At 44.0% G+C, this 27,671-nt stretch overlaps 1 protein-coding gene across 3 annotated transcripts in view; it reads left to right on the plus strand.

The window, feature by feature from the left end:
* Positions 1 to 27,671, plus strand: part of LOC124788124 (collagen alpha-1(XVIII) chain-like) — a 674,174-nt gene that overhangs the window by 531,078 nt on the left and 115,425 nt on the right. For 2 of the 3 annotated variants that reach the window (XM_047255257.1, XM_047255258.1), the window contains exons 11-14: positions 3,879 to 3,953; positions 14,540 to 14,578; positions 19,453 to 19,543; positions 26,324 to 26,406. In XM_047255257.1, the coding sequence (XP_047111213.1) occupies positions 3,879 to 3,953; positions 14,540 to 14,578; positions 19,453 to 19,543; positions 26,324 to 26,406 (288 nt within the window). The remainder of the gene's footprint in view (positions 1 to 3,878; positions 3,954 to 14,539; positions 14,579 to 19,452; positions 19,544 to 26,323; positions 26,407 to 27,671) is intronic. The other variant, XM_047255259.1, reaches the window with a different exon arrangement.

Raw genomic sequence — 27,671 nt, forward strand, 5'->3', positions numbered from 1 at the left:
ACCCAGACATGTTTTAACACATTTGTGTCATCATCTTCGGGTCTCGATTTATTTCTGTAAGAAAGTTATATGACGCTCACGGTTGTTTATTTCAGGCCTAAGAACTATAACGCATAGGCTTTTTTAATTTTGCTTTGATTTCTCACCTGAAGTTGCTTAACTGGGTAAGTATAGTTGTATATGTCGGCTTGCTTTTATGACTTTTTATCTACGTCTACATCTAAGTTTATATTCCCAAGCTACCGTACGGTGCATGGTAGAGGGCAGCGTGTACCACTACCAGCCATCTCCTTTACTGTTCCACTCGCAAATAGAGCGAGCATACACGACTGTGTACAATCCTCTACACGATCCCTAAGTTCTCTTATCTTCGTGGCACCTACGCTAAACGTACGTTGGCGGCAGTAGAATCGTTCTGCAACTGGTGTCAAATGCAGTTCTCTAAATTTCTTTAATAGCACCTCTCGAAAAGAACGTCGCCTTCCCTCCATGGTTTGAAAGTATGTCTTCTGCAGGGTAGCTGCGACCATTTGCTTAAATAGTTATTGATTTTTAAACACATTTTCCGAGAGTAGTACTGCTGTATGTCTTGTACTTAGTTTTTCTGTCCTATTTTGCATCTCTGGTGTGCTTACTGTTTTGGATGCAAGTACATACACTATTTTAACATCTTTTACACGTCACCCTCATCTACATCTACATCTACATTTATACTCCGCAAGCCACCCAACGGTGTGTGCCGGAGGGCACTTTACGTGCCACTGTCATTACCTCCCTTTCCTGTTCCAGTCGCGTATGGTTCGCGGGAAGAACGACTGTCTGAAAGCCTCCGTGCACGCTCTAATCTCTCTAATTTTACATTCTTGATCTCCTCTGGAGGTATAAGTAGGGGGAAGCAATATATTCGACACCACATCCAGAAACGCACCCTCTCGAAACCTGGCGAGCAAGCTACACCGCGATGCAGAGCGCCTCTCTTGCAGAGTCTGCCACTTGAGTTTCCTAAACAGCTCCCTAACGTTATCACGCTTACCAAATAACCCTGTGACGAAACGCGCCGCTCTTCTTTGGATCTTCCCTATCTCCTCCGTCAAACCGATCTGGTACGGATCCCACACAGATGAGCAATACTCAAGTACAGGTCGAACGAGTGTTTTGTAAGCCACCTCCTTTGTTGATGGACTACATTTTCTAAGCACTCTCCCAATGAATCTCAACCTGGTACCCGCCTTACCAACAATTAGTTTTATATGATCATTCCACTTCAAATCGCTCCGTACGCATACTACCAGATATTTTACAGAAGTAACTGCTACCAGTGTTTGTTCCGCTATCATATAATCATACAATAAAGAATCCTTATTTCTATGTATTCGCAATACATTACATTTGTCTATGTTAAGGGTCAGTTGCCACTCCCTGCATCAAGTGCCTATCCGCTGCAGATCTTCCTGCATTTCGCTGCAATTTTCTAATGCTGCAACTTCTCTGTATACTACAGCATCATCCACGAAAAGCGGCATGGGACTTCCGACACTATCAACTAGGTCATTTATATATATTGTGAAAAGCAACGGTCCCATAACACTCCGCTGTGGCACGCCAGAGGTTACTTTAACGTCTGTAGACGTCTATCCATTGAGAACAACATGCTATGTTCTGTTTGCTAAAAACTCTTCAATCCAGCCACACAGCTGGTCTGATATTCCGTAGGCATTTACTTTGTTTATCAGGCGACAGTGCGGAACAGTATCGAACGCCTTCCGGAAGTCAAGGAAAATGGCATCTACTTGGGAGCCTGTATCTAATATTTTCTGGGCCTCATGAACAAATAAAGCTAGTTGGGTCCCACACGATCGCTGTTTCCGGAATCCACGTTGATTCCTACAGAGTAGATTCAGGGTATCCAGAAATGACATGATACGCGAGCAAAAAACATGTTCTAAAATTCTACAACAGATCCATGTCAGAGATATAGGCCTATAGTTTTAGGCATCTGCTCTACGACCCTTCTTGAAAACTGGAACTACCTGTGCTCTTTTCCAATCATTTGGAACTTTCCGTTCCTCTAGAGTCTTGCCGTACACGGCTGTTAGAAGGGGGGCAAGTTCTTTCGCGTACTCTGTGTAGAATCGAATTGGTATCCCGTTAGGTCCAGTGGACTTCCCTCTGTTGAGTGATTCCAGTTGCTTTTCTATTCCTTGGACACTTATTTCGATGTCAGCCATTTTTTCGTTTGTGCGAGGATTTAGAGAAGGAACTGCAGTGCGGTCTTCCTCTGCGAAACAGCTTTGGAAAAAGCTGTTGGGTAATGTGCTTTTTCCGGCTTTTAAACAGATCGCTTCTAGGGATTGCCTGTAAGTAGACAAATCCCGGAGTGTCTGGATATGCTGTTTCGAGCCACTTACTGATTTAACGTAAGACCAGAACTTCCTAGGATTTTCTGTCAAGTCGGTACATAGAATTTTACTTTCGAATTCACTGAACGCTTCACGCATAGCCCTCCTTACACTAACTTTGACATCGTTTAGCTTCTGTTTGTCTGAGAGGTTTTGGCTGCGTTTAAACTTGGAGTGAAGCTCTCTTTGCTTTCGCAGTAGTTTCCTAACTTTGTTGTTGTACCACGGTGGGTTTTTCCCGTCTCTCACAGTTTTACTCGGCACGTACCTGTCTAAAACGCGTTTTACGGTTGCCATGAACTTTTTCCATAAACACTCAACATTGTCAGTGTGGAACAGAAATTCTCGTTTTGATCTGTTAGGTAGTCTGAAATCTGCCTCCTATTACTCTTACTAAACAGATAAACCTTCCTCCCTTTCTTTATATTCCTATTTACTCCCATATTCAGGGATGCTGCAACGGCCTTATGATCATTGATTCCCTGTTTTGCGCTTACAGAGTCGAAATGTTCGGGTCTATTTGTTATCAGTAGGTCCAAGATGTTATCTCCACGAGTCGGTTCTGTGTTTAATTCTCGAGGTAATTTTCGGATAGTGCACTCAGTATAATGTCACTCGATGCTCTGTCCCTACCACCCGTCCTAAACATCTGAGTGTCCCAGTCTACATCTGGTACACTGAAATCTCCACCTAACACAATAACATGCCGAGGAAATTTATGTTAAATGTATTCCAGATTTTCTCTCAGTTGTTCTGCCACTAATGGTGCTGAACCGGAAGGTCGGTAAAAGGAGCCAATTATTAACCTAGCTCGGTTGTTGAGTATAACCTCCACCCATAATAATTCACAAGAACTATCCACTTCTATTTCACTACAGGATAAGCTACTACTAACAGCGACAAACAGGCCGCCACCGGTTGTATGCAATCTATCCTTTCTAAACACCGTCTGTGCCTTTTTAAAAATTTCGGCAGAATTTATCTCTGGCTTCAGCCAGCTTTCCATACCAATAACGATTTCAGCTTCGGTGCTTTCTATCAGCACTTGAAGTTCCGGTACTTTACCAACGCAGCTTCGACAGTTTACAATTACAATACCGATTGCTGCTTGGTCCCCGCATGTCCTGACTTTGCCCCGCACCCTTTGAGGCTGTTGCCCTTTCTGTACTTGCCCGAGGCCATCTAAACTAAAAAACCGCCCAGTCCACACCACACAACCCCTGCTACCCGTGTAGCCGCCTGCTGTGTGTAGTGGACTCCTGACCTAACCAGCGGAATCCGAAACCCCACCACCCTACGGCGCAAGTCGAGTTCCTGTGTAATCATCAAGACCGTGGGTTCCTTATATCAACACACTCAGAAAATATCTCCGAACAGCTTCATTTGAGTTCGGCTTACCCTGTATATACACCAACCTCTGTTAATAGAGAGAAAAGTGTACATATGTGCAAAACATTTGATCAGCGTACTCTGTTACAGAAGCTTCGTGGACCACCTGGACCACCTGGCCCGCCGGGCGTCTGCGACTGCAAGGAATCTAACGAAACCATCTACGTGAGTATCTTCCCTACGCACCCTATACCTCTTAGCTAATGAGTGTTCACTCTCTCACCTCTTGTTACTTTCAAATATTTCGATTCGCATGCCGAATTTTACGATCTTGAAAAGCCTACAGTTTTTATAAAAATCTACGAGTATCAAGCGACTGCAGTTGGAATCTGTGTCTGCCGATAAGTATTATAATAATCTTATTTACTGCATCTCTGACTCGTTTGATGATAATGATCCATATTACTCTCCATCAATTTAAGTTACGTATTGAAAAACTGGAACGAACAAAATGAAATTTCACAACAGTAAGAGTGTTAGTGAATGACACAAGGGCTAGTCTAAGGAAGAACTGTAGCATCAGCAGAAGGGAGAATGGTGTCGTAATAGCTTAATAATTGTGTAGTTTGTGATCGATGACAGGATACTAATATTTGTTTAACAAGGGCGCCATCAGACCTGTTAAATATTTTCTTTTCAAGTGACGGCCCCTAGTTTACGAGAAAATCGATGTTTCAGTCTTATGCGTACCCCCTACACTAGTAACGTTAGACATGTTACGATCAAGCGAAAGTACTTCAGCGTGTAAGAGTCAGGTCTATCACGCTGGCGTTACAGGTTCAAATCACCCGGTGTACTTACTTTTTTTCTTTTTTTCGACTTCATCGTACAGAACACATTAAATAGTAAATTAAATATCACGCATAGTGATTCAAAACTAGTTATTTTCGCTGTAGTAACTTCAGTAATCTATCAGTCACTACCACAAACTTTCCTCAAATATGTGTTTCGTTTGTGGTAAAGACACTAACGAGGAAATGGGATTGCAATATTAGGGGTCCTAGCACATGCTGACAACGTTCAGTAAAACTGATAAGGTACTGAATGAAGGGGTTTGTTTGTGATACGTAGTAAAGGCATTGTTTGAACCGTTTCTGGGATGTAAGAGTGAGAAAAGGATCGGATAAATACTTATTTATTTAATGTGATATGTCCTCTCTTACACCTAATTAGGCGTTGTACACATTTTACACACGACCTAAGATACGCAGGTTACGCAACATTTAGAAATTAAAAATTACAATAGCACAGACAAAGAAACACACAGTTTACATCCCTTCTTGATAATCACAACAATAAATTACGAGAAGGTGTGTTTTAATTATTACCGCCATTAGCAATGGGCGCGAGAGAAAGAGGTGGAAGATGGAGAAGAAATAGGAACGTGATAACACACAGTTAATGAATAGGCTGTAAGGGAAAAGAAGGTTGCGTGACTCATAGAGAAAGAAAAGGAGAAAGAAGCATTACTGGGAGAAGATAGGAACATTGGCTTCGCTGTTTGACAGAGGGGAAATTGGCCACATACGTTAATTTTCGGGGAAATGTTATGAGGACGCCATAAGGAACTGCTTCGGCTTCTTGTTAAGAGCAGTAGGGCACTGAATTGTGCGTAGAGTGCAGGGCGGCTTGTTCCAGAGGCGGATAGCAGCAGTACAGAAAGGGTGTGGCAATACTTCTGTGTAATGAATGGGCACAGCTGGACCTTGTGTTTCGGTTATGACGAGACGACGGGTATTTAATCTCTGATGTACTGCTGTGTTTGTGCACTGAGCAGCCGATGAAGCAGACATAACCTAAGGTAGACACGTAACTTGGCTGTCCGACACCACCCTAACTGCCGGCCGCGGTGGCCATGCGGTTCTAGGCGCTGCAGTCCGGAACCGCGTGATCGCTACGGTCGCAGGTTCGAATCCTGCCTCGGGCATGGATGTGTGTGATGTCCTTAGGTTAGTTATGTTCAAGTAGTTCTAAGTTCTAGGGGACTGATGACCTAAGATGTTAAGTCCCATAGTGCTCAGACCCCCCACCCCCCCCCCACCCTAACTTAGCGCATCAAGCACTGACACGGCAAGGTAGACAAATGTTGCAGATGTAACGCCCACAAGCGTTCATGGTTAGTTCTAACTGTCTAGTTTTCTCACTACTCGTACCGTGTCGAATTACATCACAATAGTGGAGTGGTTTAAGAAGGTCGCTGCTACTATTAAAAATTTTCATTCAGATAGACGACCGGTCTCGCATACTATATTTCCATCTTCAGCTGTTTATCCGCATACAAATGTATGAAGCAACTTATCAGAATTATGGCAATGGCAGGTAATGAAAAATAAAAGCGACTAGGTTTGTGTCTACTTACAATCAATCCATAGAAGCGATCTGTTTAAAAGCCGGGAAAAACGCATTACCCAACATTCTCATCAGGGTATTAATAATTTCTAACTCGCAAAAGTGCGAACTTCCACAAATACAGGGTGATCAAAAAGTCAGTTGTTGTTGTTGTTGTTCTTGTTGTGGTCTTCAGTCCTGAGACTGGTTTGATGCAGTTCTCCATGCTACTCTATCCTGTGCAAGCTTCTTCATCTCCCAGTACCTACTGCAACCTACATCCTTCTCAATCTGCTTAGTGCATTCATCTCTTGGTCTCCCCCTATGATTTTTACCCTCCACGCTGCCCTCCAATACTAAATTGGTAATCCCTTGATGCCTCAGAACATGTCCTACCAACCGATCCCTTCTTCTGGTCAAGTTGTGCCACAAACTTCTCTTCTCCCCAATCCTATTCAATACTTCCTCATTAGATATGTGATCTACCCATCTAATCTTCAGCATTCTTCTGTAGCACCACATTTCAAAAGCTTCTATTCTCTTCTTGTCCAAACCAGCCACCCCGGCCGGCGTCCATGTTTCACTTCCATACATGGCTACACTCCATACAAATACTTTCAGAAATAACTTCCTGACACTTAAATCTATACTCGATGTTAACAAATTTCTCTTCTTCAGAAACGCTTTCCTTGCCATTGCCAGTCTACATTTTATGTCCTCTCTACTTCGTCCATCATCAGTTATTTTGCTCCCCAAATGGCAAAACTCCTTTACTACTTTAAGTGTCTCATTTCCTAATCTAATACCCTCAGCATCACCCGACTTAACTCGACTACATTCCATTATCCTCGTTTTGCTTTTGTTGATGTTCATCTTATATCCTCCCTTCAAGACACCATCCATTCCGTTCAACTGCTCTTCCAAGTCCTTTGCTGTCTCTGACTGAATTACAATGTCATCGGCGAACCTCAAAGCTTTTATTTCTTCTCCATGGATTTTAATACCTACTCCAAATTTTTCTTTCGTTTCCTTTACTGCTTGCTCAATATACAGATTGAATAACATCGGGGAGAGGCTACAACCCTGTCTTACTCCCTTCCCAACCACTGCTTCCCTTTCATGTCCCTCAACTCTTATAACTGCCATCTGGTTTCTGTACAAGTTGTAAATAGCCTTTCGCTCCCTGTATTTTACCCCTGCCACCTTTAGAATTTGAAAGAGAGTACTCCAGTCAACATTGTCAAAAGCTTTCTCTAAGTCTACAAATGCTAGAAACGTAGGTTTGCCTTTCCTTAATCTTTCTTCTAAGATAAGTCGTAAGGTCAGTATTGCCTCACGTGTTCCAGTATTTCTACGGAATCCAAACTGATCTTCCCTGAGGTCGGCTTCTACTAGTTTTTCCATTCGTCTGTAAAGAATTCGTGTTAGTACATTGCAGCTGTGGCTTATTAAACTGATTGTTCGGTAATTTTCACATCTGTCAACACCTGCTTTCTTTGGGATTGGAATTATTATATTCTTCTTGAAGTCTGAGGGTATTTCGCCTGTTTCATACATCTTGCTCACCAGATGGTAGAGTTTTGTCAGGACTGGCTCTCCCAAGGCCGTCAGTAGTTCCAATGGAATGTTGTCTACTCCGGGGGCCTTGTTTCGACTCAGATCCTTCAGTGCTCTGTCAAACTCTTCACGCAGTATCGTATCTCCCATTTCATCTTCATCTACATCCTCTTCCATTTCCATCATATTGTCCTCAAGTGCATCACCCTTGTATAGACCCTCTATATACTCCTTCCACCTTTCTGCTTTCCCTTCTTTGCTTAGAACTGGGTTTCCATCTGAGCTCTTGATGTTCATACATGTGGTTCTCTTATCTCCAAAGGTCTCTTTAATTTTCCTGTAGGCAGTATCTATCTTACCCCTAGTGAGATAGGCCTCTACATCCTTATATTTGTCCTCTAGCCATCCCTGCTTAGCCATTTTGCACTTCCTGTCGATCTCATTTTTGAGACGTTTGTATTCCTTTTTGCCTGCTTCATTTACTGCATTTTTATATTTTCTCCTTTCATCAATTAAATTCAATATTTCTTCTGTTACCCAAGGATTTCTACTAACCCCTATTCTTTTTACCTGCTTGATCGTCTGCTGCCTTCACTACTTCATCCCTCAGAGCTACCCATTCTTCTTCTACTGTATTTCTTTCCCCCATTCCTATCAATTGTTCCCTTATGCTCTCCCTGAAACTCTGTACAACCCCTGGTTCTTTCAGTTTATCCAGGTCCCATCTCCTTAAATTCCCACCTTTTTTCAGTTTCTTCAGTTTTAATCTACAGGTCATAACCAATAGATTGTGGTCAGAGTCCACATCTGCCCCTGGAAACGTCTTACAATTTAAAACCTGGTTCCTAAATCTCTGTCTTACCATTATATAATCTATCTGATACCTTTTAGTATCTCCGGTGTTCTTCCATGTATACAACCTTCTATCATGATTCTTAAACCAAGTGTTAGCTATGATTAAGTTGTGGTCTGTGCAAAATTCTATCAGGCGGCTTCCTCTTTCATTTCTTAGCCCCAGTCCATATTCACCTACTACGTTTCCGTCTCTCCCTTTTCCTACACTCGAATTCCAGTCACCCATGACTATTAAATTTTCGTCTCCCTTCACTATCTGAATAATTTCTTTTATTTCATCATACATTTCTTCAATTTCTTCGTCATCTGCAGAGCTAGTTGGCATATAAACTTGTACTACTGTAGTAGGTGTGGGCTTCGTATCTATCTTGGCCACAATAATGCGTTCACTATGCTGTTTGTAGTAGCTCACCCGCATTCCTATTTTCCTATTCATTATTAAACCTACTCCTGCATTACCCCTATTGGACTGTGTTTATAACCCTGTAGTCACCTGACCAGAAGTCTTGTTCCTCCTGCCACCGAACTTCACTAATTCCCAATATATCTAACTTTAACCTATCCATTTCCCTTTTTAAATTTTCTAACCTACCTGCCCGATTAAGGGATCTGACATTCCAAACTCCGATCCGTAGAACGCCAGTTTTCTTTCTCCTGATAACGACATCCTCTTGAGTAGTCCCCGCCCGGAGATCCGAATGGGGGACTATTTTACCTCCGGAATATTTTACCCAACAGGACGCCATCATCATTTAATCATACAGTAAAGCTGCATGCCCTCGGGAGAAATTACGGCCGTAGTTTCCCCTTGCTTTCAGCCGTTCGCAGTACCAGCACAGCAAAGCCGTTTTGGTTATTGTTACAAGGCCAGATCAGTCAATCATCCAGACTGTTGCCCTTGCAACTACTGAAAAGGCTGCTGCCCCTCTTCAGGAACCACACGTTTGTCTGGCCTCTCAACAGATACCCCTCCGTTGTGGTTGTACCTACGGTGCGGCTATCTGTATCGCTGAGGCACGCAAGCCTCCCCACCAACGGCAAGGTCCATGGTTCATGGGGGGGTCAGTATAAATTTGAAAACTGAATAAATCACGGAATAATGTAGATAGAGAGGTACAAATTGACACACATGCTTGGAATAACATGGGGTTTTATTAGAACCAAAACAAAATACAAACATTCAAAAAATGTCCTACAGATGGCGCTTCATCTGATCAGAATACCAATAATTAGCATAACAAAGTAAGACAAAGTAAAGATGATGTTCTTTACAGGACATGCTCAATATGTCCACCATCATTCCTCAATAATAGCTGTAGTCGAGGAATAATATTGTAAACAGCTCTGTAAAGCATGTCCGGAGTTATGGTGACGCATTGGCGTCGGATGTTGTCTTTCAGCATCCCTAGAGATGTGGGTCGATCACGATACACTTGCGACTTCAGGTAACCCCAAAGCCAATAATCGCACGGACTGAGGTCTGGGGACCTGGGAGACCAAGCATGACGAAAGTGGCGGCTGAGCACACGATCATCAAAAATGGTTCAAATGGCTCTGAGCACTATGGGACTTAACTTCTGAGGTCATCAGTCGCCTAGAACTTAGAACTAATTAAACCTAACTAACCTAAGGACATCACACAAGTCCATGCCCGAGGCAGGATTCGAACCTGCGACCGTAGCGGTCGCTCGGTTCCAGATTGGAGCGCCTAGAACCGCACGGCCACTCCGGCCGGCCACACGATCATCACCAAACGACGCGCGCAAGAGATCTTTCACGCGTCTAGCAATATGGGGTGGAACGCCATCCTGCATAAACATCGTACGTTCCAGCAGGTGTTTATCAGTCAGGCTGGGGATGATGCGATTCTGCAACATATCGGCGTACCTCTCACCCGTCACGGTAGCAGTTACCTGCTGTCCAGCGCCAACTGTCGGACATTTTGTGAACTTTGTTTTTTTTTTTTTTGTTCTAATAAATCCCCATGTCATTCCAAGCATGTGTGTCAACTTTTACCTCTCTATCTACATTATTCCGTGGTTTATTAAGTTTTCAAATTTATACTGACTTTTTTATCACCCAGTAGAATAAAGAGGGCCAAGGCCACCCTAAAACTAAACAAGGACCTGGTGAAAATGTAAATAGCGGGAACGTAGTGGGTATTAAATTAATAATTTATAAAAATATTCTACAAAAGAACCGCGTCTGAAATTTTGATGGAGAAACAACTGTTAGAATAATGCCATATTTTACCTCTAGTATAGACACTGTGGGGAGGAAGCATTTCTGTTGCCGATGTTAAACTTAATCGTAAGCTGCAGCATGGACTAAGCGGTAAGCCGTGCACATGCATTGTCGCAAACAAGGTGTAACTCATCACTCCGATTGAAATGTTGGGGACTGTTTGTGTATTTTTAAAAATACTTGTAACAATCAGAAATAGTACATTTTGTTTTTGAGCTATTTACGTCCAGATTAGTGCTACAATTAATTTCGAAACGTTTTCAGATATTATCGGAGTTGCTATGGGTTATTAATATCCTTACATTGAATAAATATTTGCACAGTATCTGAAAACGTTTCGAAATTAATTGTAATACTAATTTGGGCATAAGTGACTCAAAAACAGAATGTATTGTTTATCATAATTACAAGTTGTTTTCAAAAATACACTGTCTGCCACCAACTACCTTGTTACACCTTGTTTGTCACACTGTGCGTGCGTGACTCTTCGCGTAGGCCACGCTGCAGCTTACGGTTAAGTTTAATATCGACAACAGAAACGCTTCCTCCCAGACTGCCTACATTGGAGGTAACGTGTGACATTATTCTAACAGTTGTTTCTCCATCAACATTTCAGAGGCGGTTCTTTGCAGAATTTCTTTATAAATTATTAATTTAATATCCATTCTGTTCCCGTTTTTTAAGTTTTTATCGGATACTTGTTTACGTTTACTGTCCGCACATTTGCGAGTTAGAAATTACAAATACCTTGGTGAAAATGTTGGGTAATGTGCTTTTTCCGGCTTTTAAACAGATCGCTTCTAGGGATTGCCTGTAAGTAGACACAAACCTAACCGCTTTTATTTTCCATTACCTGACATTGTCAAATTTCTAATATGTTGTTTTATACATTTGTATACAGATAAACACCTGATCATAAAAATATAGTTTGCGAAACCGATCTGTATTTGAATAAATATTTTTAACAGTAGCAACGTACCTTTCATTCAGCGCGGAATATTTCGGCTGTGGATGCCCTGCGAACAAAGTGTTATGTAGAGTGGTAAAGGTTCAGTAGAACGAACTGTTTGTCTATTGGATTATAGGGTGAGAGATTTACTTCAGCTACGACCACGAAAAATATTAAGCTACTGCCTAAGTTCACTTGGCGTAACTGGAATTATTTAATAAAGAAATTTGTCATAAAAGATGGTATGATTCCTGTCAAATAAAAGATGACGTCCTTTAACTTAATTTATTCATCTTCAAAGAATAAAAAACACGTCTATCTACATTGCTCAACAAAAGTTTGGAATACTATCGTAAAATGTAATCTACGAAACTAGAGGTCTCATTGATCTATGCACTTCATGTATTATCTGATTAGAGCCCATATACTGGACGGTGTTTACTACTGGCATGATTTGCGGTCTTTCAAATAGCTCAAATGGCTCTGAGCACTATGCGACTTAACTTCTGAGGTCATCAGTCGCCTAGAACTTAGAACTAATTAAACCTAACTAACCTAAGGACATCACACACATCCATGCCCGAGGCAGGATTCGAACCTGCGACCGTAGCGGTCGCGCGGTTCCAGACTGTAGTGCCTAGAACCGCACGGCCACTTCGGCCGGCTTTTCGGTCTTTCCCCAGTCGTGTAAACATACCGCTGCCGTGGCGGCACACCGCGAACAGTCCACTACCAACAACATCTTCATTCAGTTTATGTTCAGCACTGCAGTAACACGCCACGTAGAGGCATACAGCATTTTGATAGAGTGAAGATAATGGCTTAACTTTCAGCAGGTCATACACAGCAAGATGTTGCCGATCGGTTACGTGTCACTCAAGTGGTGTGTCTAAGAAGTGCAGAAAGTACGGAAGTCGGGAAATACGAATGATAGACCTCGCATTTTCCTTGTTTCTTTACCATGGTTCATACACTGTTCAGTCACATTAATGTGACCACCTGTCAAAAGGCTGAATAACCACCTTTTGCTGTCCGCTGCAATACGTGTAGGAAGAGAGTCAACGTCGTTCTTGAAGGTACGGATAAGGATGTGGTTCAAATGGCTCAAAGCACTATGGGAGGTGATCAGTCCCCTAGATGTAGAACTACGTAAACCTAACTAACCTAAGGACATCACACACATCCATGCCCGAGGCAGGATTCGAAACTGCGACCGTAGCAGCAGCGTGTTTCCGGATTGAAGCGCCTAGAACCACTCGGCCACTGCGGCCGGCTGATAAGGATGTGGAGCCATGCTACCCTAGAGCCGTGGCCAGCTGCCCTACGTTTCTCGGTTGATGATCCGTGGCGCGAACAGTCCGATCGAGGTCGTCCTACAGACTTTCGATTGGAATTAATTACGGGGAGTTTGGTAGCCAGGGGAGTACGGTTAACCCATGATGCCCTTCGTACCATGCACGTCTGCTGCGAGCTGTGTTACACGTTGCGTTGCCCTGCTCGTAGATGTCACCGTGCCGATGAAAAACAAACCACATGTAGGGGTGGACATGGTCTCCAGGGCCAGATGCATACTTGTATTGATCCACTGTGCCTTCTAGAACGTGGAGATCGTGCAGGGAATGTCACGAAAACATTCCCCAGGCCATGACGCATGCGGGGTGTTTGCCTTCAGACGGTTCACGCCGCACGTACCATCGACCATCTGTCCGATGGAGCATAACATCTGGAAAGGCCACATGTCGCCTCCTATTGCACGTCCAGTTGCGGTTGTGTTCAAATGCCATCCTTCGTCGCCAATGAACAGCAGTCAGCATGGGTGCATGACCCAGGCGCCTGCTGCGGAGGCACATATGCAGCAACGTTCGCTGAACATTAGTTGAGGAGACGCTGTTGGTGGCCCCTTGGTTCATGAGGGCGGTCAGTTGCTCAACAGTTGTACCTCTACTCGCCGGTACACACCTCCGCAGCCGTCAATCACATATGGACCGTGGTGCACCACGCTTGCCTCGGCGCCGGTTTTGCATAGCGCCATTTTGCCATGCACCACTCCGTGCACTTTAACCGTGGCAGCACTAAACCAAACCGTTTCGTAAATGCATCCACCCTTGGCCTGAAAGCCAGCGAGGGTTGGGTTGGGTTGGGTTGTTGTGGGGGAGGAGACCAGACAGCGAGGTCATCGGTATCATCGGATTGGGGAAGGACGGGGGAGAAAGTCGACCATGTCCTTTAAAAGGAACCATCCCCGCATTTGCCTCGAGCGATTTAGGGAAATCACGGAAAACCTAAATCAGGATGGCCGGACGCGGGAATCAACCGTCGTCCTGCCGAATGCGAGTCCGGTGTGCTAACCACTGCGCCACCTCGCTCGGTGAAAGCCAGTGATCATGTCGTTTTGGACGTCAGATAAATGGCTGCGTTTCCACATTACGACAATGACTGCTCTGTTTCCCGCGTTTCCCGACACACTTTATATACTCTCCAATGATAGTGCTGCGACCAGCTGTCTCTGAGTGCCGGCCGGGGTTGCCGAGCGGTTCTAGGCACTACAGTCTGGAACTGAGCGACCACTACGGTCGCAGGTTCGAATCCTGCCTGGATGTGTGTGATGTCCTTAGGTTGGTTAGGTTTAAGTAGTTCTAAGTTCTAGGCGACTGATGACCTCAGAAGTTAAGTCCCACAGTGCTCAGAGCCATGAACCATTTGTCTCTGAGTGGTTATTGCAAGTAGACGTCGAACACAGCTGGGTCACATTAATGTGACTGGACCGTGTACTACGATACGAAGTGAATTCACTGTACTTCTTTTTGTAATGTTTCAGGACGGTTATCCCATTGAAGTAGAACCGGCTCCAATTCCGGTAAGTGTTTAGCAGTACGCTTTTTTCTGTAAGGGTTTATGACCTTCCATCTGTTTATTTCCTATAACATGCTTACGCAATGACCGCTAAGACATTCACAAGTAGATTACGAGATGTAGTCACAGTGTTTTAATTATAACCTCGAAAAGAATTAAGTTCTCCAATTAATTTGTTCGTTTGCAGCTACAGGTCTGCAGTCTAAGGGAGCCAAATCAAAATGGCGTAGCCCACTGATGACATGGAATTGGCTCATGTAGCGGCCTGCTGTGGCACTGTGACGCGGTAATCTCAATGTGTATCTGGACTGCAGACCTGTAGTTGAAAAAAAAAAGTAACTTAATTCTTTGGAGGTTATGATTAAAACATTATGACTAGCTTCGTAAATTACATGGTCTAAGTTCGTGATCGTTGATTACACAACTCTAGTAAGCAAAAGAATAAATACCCGACTCATCGACTCATGCCTACCTTAGTATGACTGTAGCAAACTGTTTAATGTCATGTCTGATCATTTGACTAAGCCTGTGAGTGGAAAACATCAGCTCCACAATGCTTGTTTATTTGTATCATAATGACTTACCATAACACATTTGTTTAATTAAACATTAAAAAATAGTTACATAAGTTGAGGTGTCTATTTTTTTGCTCCAAGCTGGACATACGCTATAGGTTAGCAAACTACATTTTAATACAAAATGTTTTAGCATGAACAACGTCTTGTGGCTCCACACCTACTATAACTCTTTCAAAGTGACACTACTCAGGTAGTTGGTATATCAAAATTCAAAGTACTGTATCTGCAGAATGAACACACAGGTACCTCAGACCAAAATGATCGCTTTGTGTAACTTTAAACGTGTTGTATGAGGTTCATTCAAATAAACCTGGTTAATGCGTCTACCTTTGCCTTAGACGTGAGGTGGCACCACGTAACTGCGGGTATGGTGGTGCCATCTATTGGCGGAGAGACTTACGCGTGCGCACCGTTTGATGTTGCATAGCGCCAGCGTGGTTTCTCGCCGAAGACAAGGTGGTCACACAAGTTATAGTCCACTACCGAACATGCAGGCGACTAAACAGGAGCAAGCCCGCCCAGTTAGCCATGCGGCCTAACGCACTACTTTCCGGGCGGGAAGGCCTGCCGGTCCCAGGCACGAATCCGCCCGGCGGATTAGTGTCGAGGTCCGGCTTCCCGGCCAGTCTGTGTATGGTTTTTAAGGCGGTTTTCCATCTGCCTCGGCGAATGCGGGCTGGTTCCCCATTTTCCGTTTTAGGTACACTATGTCGGCGATTGCTGCGCAAACACTGCGTACACCATTATTACTCTACCACGCAAACATTTAGAGCTACACTCGTCTGGTGTGAGACGTTCTCTGGGAGGTCCACTGGGGGCAGAACCGCACAATAAGCCTGGGTTCGGTGTGGGGCGGCGTTGGGGTGAGTGGACAGTTGTAGCCAGTTGTGGGGTTGTGTACCACTGAGGGCTCGGCGGGCTCCGTCGTTTCTCGGTCCCCAGTTCCCTACAATACAACACAATACAAGCATGTAGAAAGTGAAGTGATTCGATTTTTGGAGGCGAAGGGGTTTGGAGGCCGTGAAATGTATCGACGGATGAAGGCTGTGTACGGTGACTTCAGTATGAGTCATTCAAGTGTTGTGGAATGGCGCAAACGATTCCTTGAGGGTCGCGAGTGACTGGAAGACGATGCTCGTCCTGGACAGGCTCATCGTGTCATCACACCGGAAATGGTTGCGGAAGTGAATACTTTAGTCTTGGACAACCGCAGAATCACCGTGGACGAGATCCATCAATTACTGAGTATTAGCGTGGCCACCGCCCACACCATAATTCATCAACACTTGCACTTTCAAAAAATCTGTGCGCAGTGGGTTCCCCACCAGCGCTATATTCGAATTTCGCTGTCTTTGAGTCATCTGATACGTTATCATGAGGAGTACTACAGATTTCTGTCGCGTATTGTCCCAGGTGATGAAACATGGTATCACCATTTTGAATTCGGAAACCAAGCGTCAGAGCAAGCACTGCAAACATGCGACTTCACCACCTCCGAAGAAATCAAAGGCCGTGCATATCAGTTCCGGTAAGGTCATGGTCTCATTCTTTTTTTTGACCACAAGGGCCCACTGCTTGTCGAGTTTCTGGAAAGGGAACCACCATCAATGCCCAGCGCTATCAAGCCACTTAACAGAACCTTAGACGAGCCATCAAGTCGTAACGCCGAGGCATGTTGTCCAATAGCGTTATCCTGCAGCATGATAATGCCCGCCCACACACGGCCAATGTGGAGAAGATGAAATTGCAGCAGTTCCGGTGGGAAACGCTGGAACATCCACCGTACAGTACCGACCTTTCACCGTGTGACTTCCATGTGTTTGGACCTCTAAAACAAGCTAATCGCGGACATCGATTCTCAACGAAGTGTGTGATTGGATCCAGGCCTGGACCCGACAGCAGCCTACTAGCTTCTTCAAGGATGGAATCAACCGGCTAGTGTCGCAATGGGATAAAGGTGCCAACAGTTTTGGTGACTATTTTTGAGTATGTGTATTGTGTATAACTACGTTTCTGAGTTAATAAAATCGGTACCGTTACTTTACACTAGTGACCAGATTTCATTTGAATGCCCCTTATAAAAGTGACAAAAGCTATCTATCACAGGCATATGTAGGACCCAAGAGTCATTGTATGCCCCTACATGGCGATACTGAGAACGCCAGTGACATTACAGCTGGTGGCCAGAGTATATGAGGATGTATCAGCAGCCCTCCAGCAGTTGCTTAATTTGCCAAAATGCAAAGAGTGCTCAGTCGAAAGCACAAGGGGTTTTGAGTACTTGACACAGCTACAAGCCCCGAAAACGTTTTATCGCAGGTATGGAATAAGTTTACAATATATTATTTATACACTACTGGCCATTAAAATTGCTACACCACGAAGATGACGTGCTACAGACGCGAAATTTAACCGACAGGAAGAAGATGCTGTAATATGCAAATAATTAGCTTTTCAGAGCATTCACACAAGGTTGCCGCCGGTGGCGACACCTACAACATGCTGACATGAGGAAAGTTTCCAACCGATTTCTCATACACAAACAGCAGTTGACCGGCGTTGCGTGGTGAAACGTTGTTGTGATGCCTCGTGTAAGGAGGAGAAATGCGTACCATCACGTTTCCGGCTTTGATAAATGTCGAATTGTAGCCTATCACGATTGCGGTTTATCGTATCGCGACATTGCTGCTCGCGTTGGTCGAGATCCAATGACTGTTAGCAGAATATGGAATCGGTGGGTTCAGGAGGGTAATACGGAACGCCGTGCTGGATCCGAACGGCATCGTATCACTAGCAGTCGAGATGACAGGCATCTTATCTGCATGGCCGTAACGGATCGTGCAGCCACGTCTCGATCCCTGAGTCAACAGATGGAGACGTTTGCAAGACAACAACCATCTGCACGAACAGTTCGACGAAGTTTGGAGCAGCATGGACTATCAGCTCAGAGACCATGGCAGCGGTTACCCTTGACGCTGCATCACAGACAGGAGCGCCTGTGATGGTGTACTCAACGACGAACCTGGGTGCACGAATGGCAAAACGTCATATTTTCGGATGAATTCAGGTTCTGTTTACAGCATCATGATGGTCGCATCCGTGTTTGGCGACATCGTGGTGAGCGCACATTGGAAGCGTGTATTCGTCATCGCCATACTGGCGTATCACCAGGCGTGATGGTATAGGGTGCCATTAGTTACACGTCATGGTCACCTCTTGTTCGCATTGACGGTACTTTGAACAGTGGACGTTACATTTCAGATGTGTTACGACCCGTGGCTCCACCCTTCATTCGATCCCTGCGAAACCCTACATTTCAGCAGGATAATGCACGACCGCATGTTGCAGGTCCTGTACGGGCCTTTCTGGATACAGAAAATGTTCGACTGCTGCCCTGGCCAGCATATTCTCCACATGTCCCACCAATTGAAAACGCTGGGTCAATGGTGGCCGAGCAACTGGCTCGTCACAATACGCCAATCACTATTGATGAACTGTTGTATCGTGTTGAAACTCCATGGGCAGCTGTACCTGAACACGCTCTGTTTGACTCAATGGCCAGGCGTATCAAGGCCTTTATTACGGCGAGAGATGGTTGTTCTGGGTACTGTTTCTCAGGATCTATGCACCCAAATTGCGAGAAAATGTAATCACATGTCAGTTCTAGTATAATATATTTGTCCAGTGAATACCCGTTTATCATCTGCATTTATTCTTGGTGTAGCAATTTTAATGGCCAGTAGTGTAATATCAAATTTTGTTTCCTCCATATGTTCCCTATGTCTGACAGATTTCCATCCATCTGATGAAAAGAAAGTCTGTGTGTGGCTTAACAGCAGCTACAGATATCAGAACACAAATCATTATTTATTTCTTTTGCAACCCTAATCATAAAACTGCCGGGGCTTGAGAATACCACTGCAAGACAGTTACAAGAGAAACAGAAAAAAGAAGGTCCGGTAGAGACCACACACGTGTAACAATGTTTTGTAATGTTATCACTAACATTACCTTTTCTTTGAAGCATTGGTGATTAACATACAAAGGAACTGACTGCAAAGGATTCACACATAGTACACTTACAATCATAATTGACTAATACATCTATCTTGTGTAATGACCCCTTGGTGTGTAGTCTTATCCATTGAGTGTTAGAACCCTTAATCTACAAATAGCGCCCTTTCAATGTTACGTCGATTAATAATGTCCTGAGAAAGTCGAAAATATTTGTAAAGCTTGTTACAATTTGTGGCGTTTCATGAGCAACACATGGCTGAGTATGGATTCTGTTTTCTGGCAGGGCTTGGAGACATCCCCGGGTCCACCAGGGCCCAAAGGAGACACTGGAGAAGCCGGGCCTCCAGGTCCAGCAGGGCCACCTGGACCACAAGGTGATTGTATTGTCTTGCAGTAAGCTCACCACCGGAAACTCGTGGTAGAAGTAAGTCCACAACTGGAAACTTCTGGTGAAATTTAGTCCACAACTGGAAAACTCTAGTAAAATTAAGTCCACTACTGAAAACCTCTGGTAAATGTGAGTCCACTATTGGAAACCTCTAGTAGATGTAAGTCCACTATTGGAATCCTCTCGTAGATGTGCATTCACGACAGCAAACCTGTGGCACACGTAAGTTCACTAATGGAAATCTCAGACAGACAGGCCTTTTGCAGCAATCTTACATTGTCACATTGTATGTAAAAGGGCACTATAATGTGGCAAGCATCAGGAAACAGTATGACACAAAGGACAAATAAAGTACATGCAAACGATTTCATTCTAGAATGGATAGAATACTTCTAAAAACATAATCTTTAGAGTTTTCACGATGTACACTGAGACTTCCTATATGTGTTGGAATTAGGTCTAATAGCGGATTGAAGGTACAGCCTGTAACCAATGAATGTGATGGAAACCCAAGATTAGTATATTTATTTGCGTGGTTATATAGTTGAATTGGTAGTTAGAGAGTTTTAAAGCACTTGTATATAACTAGTGGTTCTACCATGCACTATGTCTAGGCGATTAGTGATGGCCCGTGATACATTCAAAACCATCACTGGTGGTCTGTTGTCCCATAGCAGATCAAAACTTATTTCAAGGAATAGTGCCCTCGTAGTACCACGAATGGAAAATGAATAGCAGCGAAATCTTAAATTCAGATTAAAATCTGTATTGAAAGGATAGTCTAGACGGCACTGCTGGTGGCGGTATATTTATTTCTGTAGAGAACTCTGTATGTAGTGAAGCTTCTCAAATTCTGAATCTGAAAGAATCTGCATAAGGTACGTGTCAAAGGTGGGTGAAGCATAGCATTCAGATTCTTTTATGGACCATCTGCTTTGGGAGCTCTAGTGGCCTAACGCTTGAGAGAAAATTTGGAGAATATCGAGGTCAGTTTGTCAGTTATAGTATGGGAAAGTCACACCACTAAAACTGATGCCAGAGACAGGGATTTATAAATTTATTCTGAAAATTCATTCAAACAGTGAGAGAATTGAATCAACAGGGCTACGTCTTAAATTCCCTAGTAACTAACACACCTAATCCCTTATAATCAATCAATGTAAAGAGAAAAGGGGGGGAGGAAATCAGTGACAATCAGGGTGTTATAGCATCAATTACTACAGGTATTAAAGATAATGGTAAATAATGTAGGAAAATAATACGTTTAGCAAACGTGGCATGAAATGGACTGCAGATTACATGAGCAGTCAATGTGAAATATTGTTCTGTGGGGACGGAGGTGCGGAACACAAATGGATAAAATTTAGAAGCGTTGTACAATCTTTCTTAGACAGGTATGTGCCGGGGGAGATTGTGAGGGGTTGAAAAGATCCACTGTGGTTCAACATCCTTGTTAGAAAGTGGCTACAAAAACAAAGAGAGTTCCATCACAGATTTAAGGGAATTCAAAATCTTGTTCAGGAATAAAAACTAGATGATGTCAAACTAAGTATAAGTATTGCAAGGCGGGAATCGTTCAGTGAATTGAAGTCTGAAATTTTATTGACTGATCTGACGATAAAATCATTTACTCAGTCATTCAATGACCACACTGGCACCTAAAAGGGAGATCAGACAGGTCCGAAATATTCAATACAGGTCTTCCGAAGTAGTTTCGCTGTGGAACGATTCCTCTTTCCAAACAGTGCACGAACGCAGAAATGTCAGATATTGAGATAAGTGATCACGAAACAGAAAACATCGCTCTACACTGCTGAGGCATCTGCATATAATGAGATTCCTGAATGAATGCACACACACCAAAAAATGTTTAGCATCACCCCGGTTCCCAGAACTCCTGATGATATACATTGACTGCGGATATTGTATCACAGACACAGTCCCTTTGACTGTTCAGAGATATCACTAAACCCGCCCAAAGATGTAAACAACCATGCATGAGCAGGACCTATTAGACGCGAGGGGGACCGACAGCCGAACAGTTCCAGCCATTCCACCAGGAAGGAGATACACAACTCGTGTTGTCTGTAGTTGAACCATGCCTAGGCGGTCAATACTGCGGTCCGATTGCATCCGCATTGTTGTTTACTTTGTGCCAGGAAGGGCTCTCAACAAGGACGTCTCGGAGTGAACTAAAGCGTTGTTGTTCGGACATGGAGGAGATACAGAGAGACAGGAACTGTTGATGACATGCTTCGTTCAGGCCGCCCAAGGGCTACTACTGCAGTGGATGACCGATACCTACGGATTATGGCTCGGAGGAACCCTGACAGTAACGCCACCATGTTGAATAATGCTTTTCGTGCAGCCACAGGACGTCGTGTTACGACTCAAACTGTGCGCAATAGGCTGCATGATGCACAACTTCACTCCCGACGTCCACAGCGAGGTCCATCTTTGCAACGACGGTGCAGATGGGCCCAACAACATGTCGAACCGACCGTTCAGGATTGGCTTCACGTTCTCTTCACCCATGAGTGTCGCATATGCCTTCAGCCAGACAATCATCGGAGACTTGTTTGGAGGCAACCCAGTCAGGCTGAACTCCTTAGACACATTTCCCAGCGAGTGCAGCAAGGTGGAGGTTCCCTGCTGTTTTGGGGTGGCATTATGTAGGGCTGACGTACGCCGCTGGTGATCATGGAAGGCGCCATAACGGCTGTACGATACGTGAATGCCTTCCTCCGACCGATAGTGCATCCATATCGGCAGCATGTTGGCGAGGCATTCGTATTCATGGACGACAATTCGCGCCCCCATCGTGCACATCTTGTGAATGACTGCCTTCAGGATAAGGATATCGCTCGACTTGAGTGACCAGCATGTTCTCCAGACAAGAACCCTATCTTCATGCCTGGGATTTATTGAAAAGAGCTATATGAACGGCGTGACCCACCAGCCACTCTGAGGAATCTACGCCGAATCGCCGTCGAGGAGTGGAACAATCTGGACCAATAGTGCCTTTATAACCTTGTGGATAGTATGCCACGACGAGTACAGGCGTGCACGAATGCAAGAGGACGTGCTACTGGGTATTAGAGGTGCCGGTGTGTACAGCTATCTGGACCACCACCTTTGAAGGTCTCGCTGTATGGTGGTACATCATGCAATGTGTGGCTTTCGTGAGCAATAAAAAGGGCGGAAATGATGTTTATGTTGATCTCTATTCCAATTTTGTGTACAGTTTCCAGAACTCTCAGAACTGCGGTGACGCAAAACTTTTTTTGATGTGTGTATATGGATTATGCGAAAAACTTAGTCTCCTTCTAACAGCTGTTTACCGTAGTTCTCTAGAGCAACGAACGCCATGAGGCTATTGAAGAAAGAAGGCAACTCACTGTCAGTTTCAGGGAGGCTCGTGGTGCGGATGCGCGTAATAATAGGCCAATCTGTTTTATAATTGTGGAACTCAGTGTATGTTCAAGCAAATAACCCTTTCGGAGACCGTAAGTGTCCTAAGTAGAATATATGCTGTGTTTGTTCTTTCAGAAATGTCTAAAAGAACAGACACCACATCTATAGAATTAACGCTATGGCAGCCAATGATCCCTTCAGTGCAGATGCACACCAAGCTCGAACCCTTACGGGAATTGATGAAATTCCACGAGTAATGACGCTAATGAGCAGGGGAACTACATTCAGTAGTCTGTGGTAGAATTTGGAGGCGTGCTACGGTAACCTGTGCAATTGCGGTGACCACTGTGTCCGAATGACGTAGTGGTAGCACATCTTCTTAGTAAGTAGGATATCCAGGTTCGAATCCCCGTCCGGCACAAATTTTCAACTTGCCTCAGTGATATAAATCAATGCTCACTGGCAGCCAGCGCGATGCCTCTTTCCTGTAGCCGCCATCCTGGATGAGGATGTATCCAGACACGACCGTTGGCCTGATGTGCCAAAGAAAAACGTGCATCATGTTATCAAACGGCAATTTTCCATTGATACATCGTCCAATACGCATGCTGACTCCATTCGTAACCACCGATGTCGTTGGGTCAACATGGGAAGTACACCTAGGCGTCGTTTGCTACAGAGCCCCATGTCCAACAATGCGCAGTGAACCATGTCCTCCGAAACACTTGCGCCTGCACCTGCATTGTATTCTCTCGTCATATCTGTCACAGATTGCCACCTGTCCTGCATTACAGAGTGGGTAAGCCTCCGACTTCCTCGTTCTGCGGTGAGGTGTTTACATCCAACATCTTGTCTCCTACTCGTGGTTTTAACGTCCTTCAACCACTTTCCAAATATGCTCACAATGATAACATGCGAACAGCCGAGCAGCTTCGTCGTTTCAGCCACGCTCGTTCCCATGTGCCGGGCTAAAACAACTAGTCATCAGTAGACTTCTCGATTTGCGGCCAGTTTCATCGCTATAATGACTCCCCATTCGTCTCTGATCCGCCTGAACACTTACCATACCGGGTCATGTGCCCGTAGCACTACCAGGCGGCATTCAGCCTCGTGGTGAGCACCGGCCATGTTTTGGCTCATCAGTGTAAGCGTGCAGGGATGTGGTAAGATGAGGTATCAATGGTTGATTGATACAACGACGTTAATATTAATAATACAGAAAATCATGTAGTGTATAACAACTAATGTCGCAAGTTCTATGAGACCATTCTCTGATAATGTTCCATATAGCAAAATTGCAAAATCAGAAATAGAAGCAAAACGTAGAAAGATCTGCAGAGAAATGACATTGGGTGGAGTGACTGACGGTAGAACCTTGACGTATACAACATATTACATACACGTAAGCAGAAAATTCCTTTATTGTTCTGTTGTACAACTGATGATCAATCACTACAAACAATTAAAGTCGTTAAAACGCGCTTGAAGCAATGTTAAGTGAAAAGTCCACGTAATACTGTTTGTAAAAGTAGACGAAGTCAGGCTGAAATTCGTAGGAGGAACTGTAGGGAAATGAATTCGCCATTAAAGAAAGCAGCGTACCAAACTTTCGTTCGACACAATCTCGAACACTGTTCGTCAGTCTGGGCCCGTTAGCGGATATGATTAACAAAGAAGACACAGAAGATACAAGGAAGAGCAGTGCATTTCGTCACAGCTTCGTTTAGCAAGAGAGGTCACAGTTCGTAGTGATAGACGGAAAATCATCGAATAGAACAGAATTGATATCTGGCGTTCCGCAAGGTAGTGTCATAGGCCCTCTGCATTTACATAAATGATCTAGCTGATAATCTGAGCAGCCCTCTTAGATTGTTTGCAAGCGATGCTGTAATTTACCGTCTAGTAAAATTATAATACGATCAATTCCAATTACAAAATGATCTAGAGAGAATTTCTGTATGGTGCGAAAAGTGGCAATTGGCACTAAACAAAGAAAAGTGCGAGGTCATCCATATGGGTACTAAAAGAATTCCGATAAATTTTGGGTATACGATAAATCGCACAAATCTAAGGGCTGTCAATTCGACTAAATACCTTCGAATTACAATTACGAGCAACTTAAATTGGAAATACGACATAGATAATATTGTGGGGACGGCGAAACAAAGACTGCGCTTTGTTGGCAGAAAACTTAGAAGATGCGACATACCCACTAAAGAGACAGCCTACATTACAGTTGTCCGTCCTCTGCTGGAATATTGCTGCGCGGTGTGGGATCCTTACTAGGTAAGATTGACGGAGGACAGCGAAAAAGTGCAAAGAAGGGCAGCCCGTTTCGTGTTATCGCGCAATAGGGGTGAGAGTGTCACTGGTATAATACGCGAGTTGGTGTGGCAGTCACTGAAACAAAGGCGGTTTTCTTTGCGGCGAGATCTATTTACGAAATTTCAGTCACCAACTTTCTCTTCCAAATGCAAAAATATTTTGTTGACACCCGCCTACGTAGGGAGAAATGATCATTATAATAAAATAAGAGAAATCAGAGCTCGAACGGAAAGATTTGGGTGTTTCTTTTTCCCACGCGCCATTCGAGAGTGGAATGGTAGAGAAGTAGTATGAAAATGGCTCGATGAACCCTCTGCCAGGCACTTAAGTGTGAATTGCGGACTAACTGTGTAGATGTAGATGTAGATTTAGCGAGGAGGCCACGGGGATGTTCCTCAAACGCCAGTGGAAAACGCTACCTCGTATGTCCTTACCCTTAACTGGACACGTAAACACGTGCGGCTTCTCAGCCACTCTTGCACGACAAATTACCAGTATTATTGTTAAATGCTGTTATTTCAGAAAGACAACGGGGCACACAACGTCCTCCAGCCTGTTTACTACATCTTGTATGACAGTACGTAACCAAAACGTTTAATGACTGATCGAGGAATTTCAGCAACATAGCCTCCCCATTCGCTTGAACTTGATGCTTTGACTTCTTGCTATAGTGTCACTAAATCCATTGATGTATGCCACAACCATTGATAGCGTGCACACATTACATATGCCGTGTCCCAAACATGCTACGAAACTAGCTATTAGTCACGTGTATTCGAACGCGTTCCTGACTCTTTGTGACGGAGGTTGAGCGGTAACCATCTTAACGCCTCCTGTACTGTCAACAGACAGATGGCTTTCATAGGATATGGTAGCCCAAGCCTCAAAAGATAAATTCTCCCAAAATGTAGAACTTCTTCTGGTTTTAACGAACAAAATCTCCTATACGAATACCGGCGACATCTTGTACTTCAGGTATGAAATCTAACATGAAAGAGGTTTTTATGTGACCTCTAATACGTTGCAGGACCTCCAGGGCTTGACGGAGCGGCTGGTCCACCAGGACCCCCAGGACTACCTGGACCGCCCCCGGATGTGGAGGAGCTCAAGGTGAGTCTCCAAAGTTCATCATCCTACTAATTCTGCGTATTGCTTTATAATAATGGGGTTACGAGAGGATCTATAGTTACCTAAGATGCTACACTATCTTTGCTTTATCTGCATACAGTCTACCACTTATTAAAATATTCCAGATTTTGGTCGAATGAATTACTTTGAGAAATACAATGTTTCGTTCCCATTTGTGGAAAACATCTTCAAGAAGGGTCGCAGTTTCAACAAAGTTCCATTACACAACCTGTCTCGGGACTGGCTGAAGTGACATATCTATTCTATATGCTCCCGCACAGAGGTGTGATGTCCCTTCTTTTCTTTTTACCGAAGTGTAACAGAGATCCAACAGATAACTGGCGTGACTGGCAACCACAGTGATGTTACATTTCAGATGATGAAAATCGTGACAGCTGTCTCATAATGATTTATTAATCATGTCAAGTTTCATGACGTGGCAAACGCATCAGCAGATAACAAACTATTGACCTAAGGAAGACACAAAAATCGTAACTAGAATTATATTAATTTATATAACGTTGATTAGCAAGTGGCGTACATGGATCATTCAATATATAACGCCCTTAAAATCTCTGTAAAGGTAACTAGTAGAAGTCCCCTATCTTCCTGTACGAAATTGGCGTCATAAAGTATGCAACCATTATGAATAAAACAGCCAATAAATCTAGAGAAATACCTAACCCCAGAAACAAAATATTGTTGAACAAAAACTGCCAAGCATCACCATTAAAAAAAGTTGGAGTCACGAATGATGGCGGTAGAGTTTAGTCTTATGCAGTGCACATATGTCACGCATTCTCCAACAGCCAGTGAGAGCGTTCGGTAGTGCTCTGAGCACTCTGCTATGAATGATGTACGTAATGCGAGAATTATACGCTATCGCAGCGAGTTATTTAGTAAATTTTTATTCCATTTGTTGCGAGTTGTCATGGCTGATCATGGTGGTGAGCAACAAATTCTACACAAGCAAGATAATACATAATTTTCGGGACAGACGCTTTCACCGGGCGCAAAGCACGTGTATGCACCTGCCGCAACGTCGCTTAGAACCAGCAACAATGTAAGACCCGTCCTTGTCTCGACCTGCACGTCTCGACCTGCACGAACCACCATCGTTCATGGATCGGAGTGTAGTAGAACACAAACAAGCAGGCGCCGTTCCAAGAGGAATGCACAGCAGTGCATGAGCAGAACCAAGGAAGCTAGATCTTAGCAGACACCATAAGATCCCTTATCTGGATAGA

The sequence above is a fragment of the Schistocerca piceifrons genome, chromosome 3 (genome assembly GCF_021461385.2).
Source record: "Schistocerca piceifrons isolate TAMUIC-IGC-003096 chromosome 3, iqSchPice1.1, whole genome shotgun sequence".
NCBI classification, from domain to species: Eukaryota; Metazoa; Arthropoda; class Insecta; order Orthoptera; family Acrididae; genus Schistocerca; species Schistocerca piceifrons.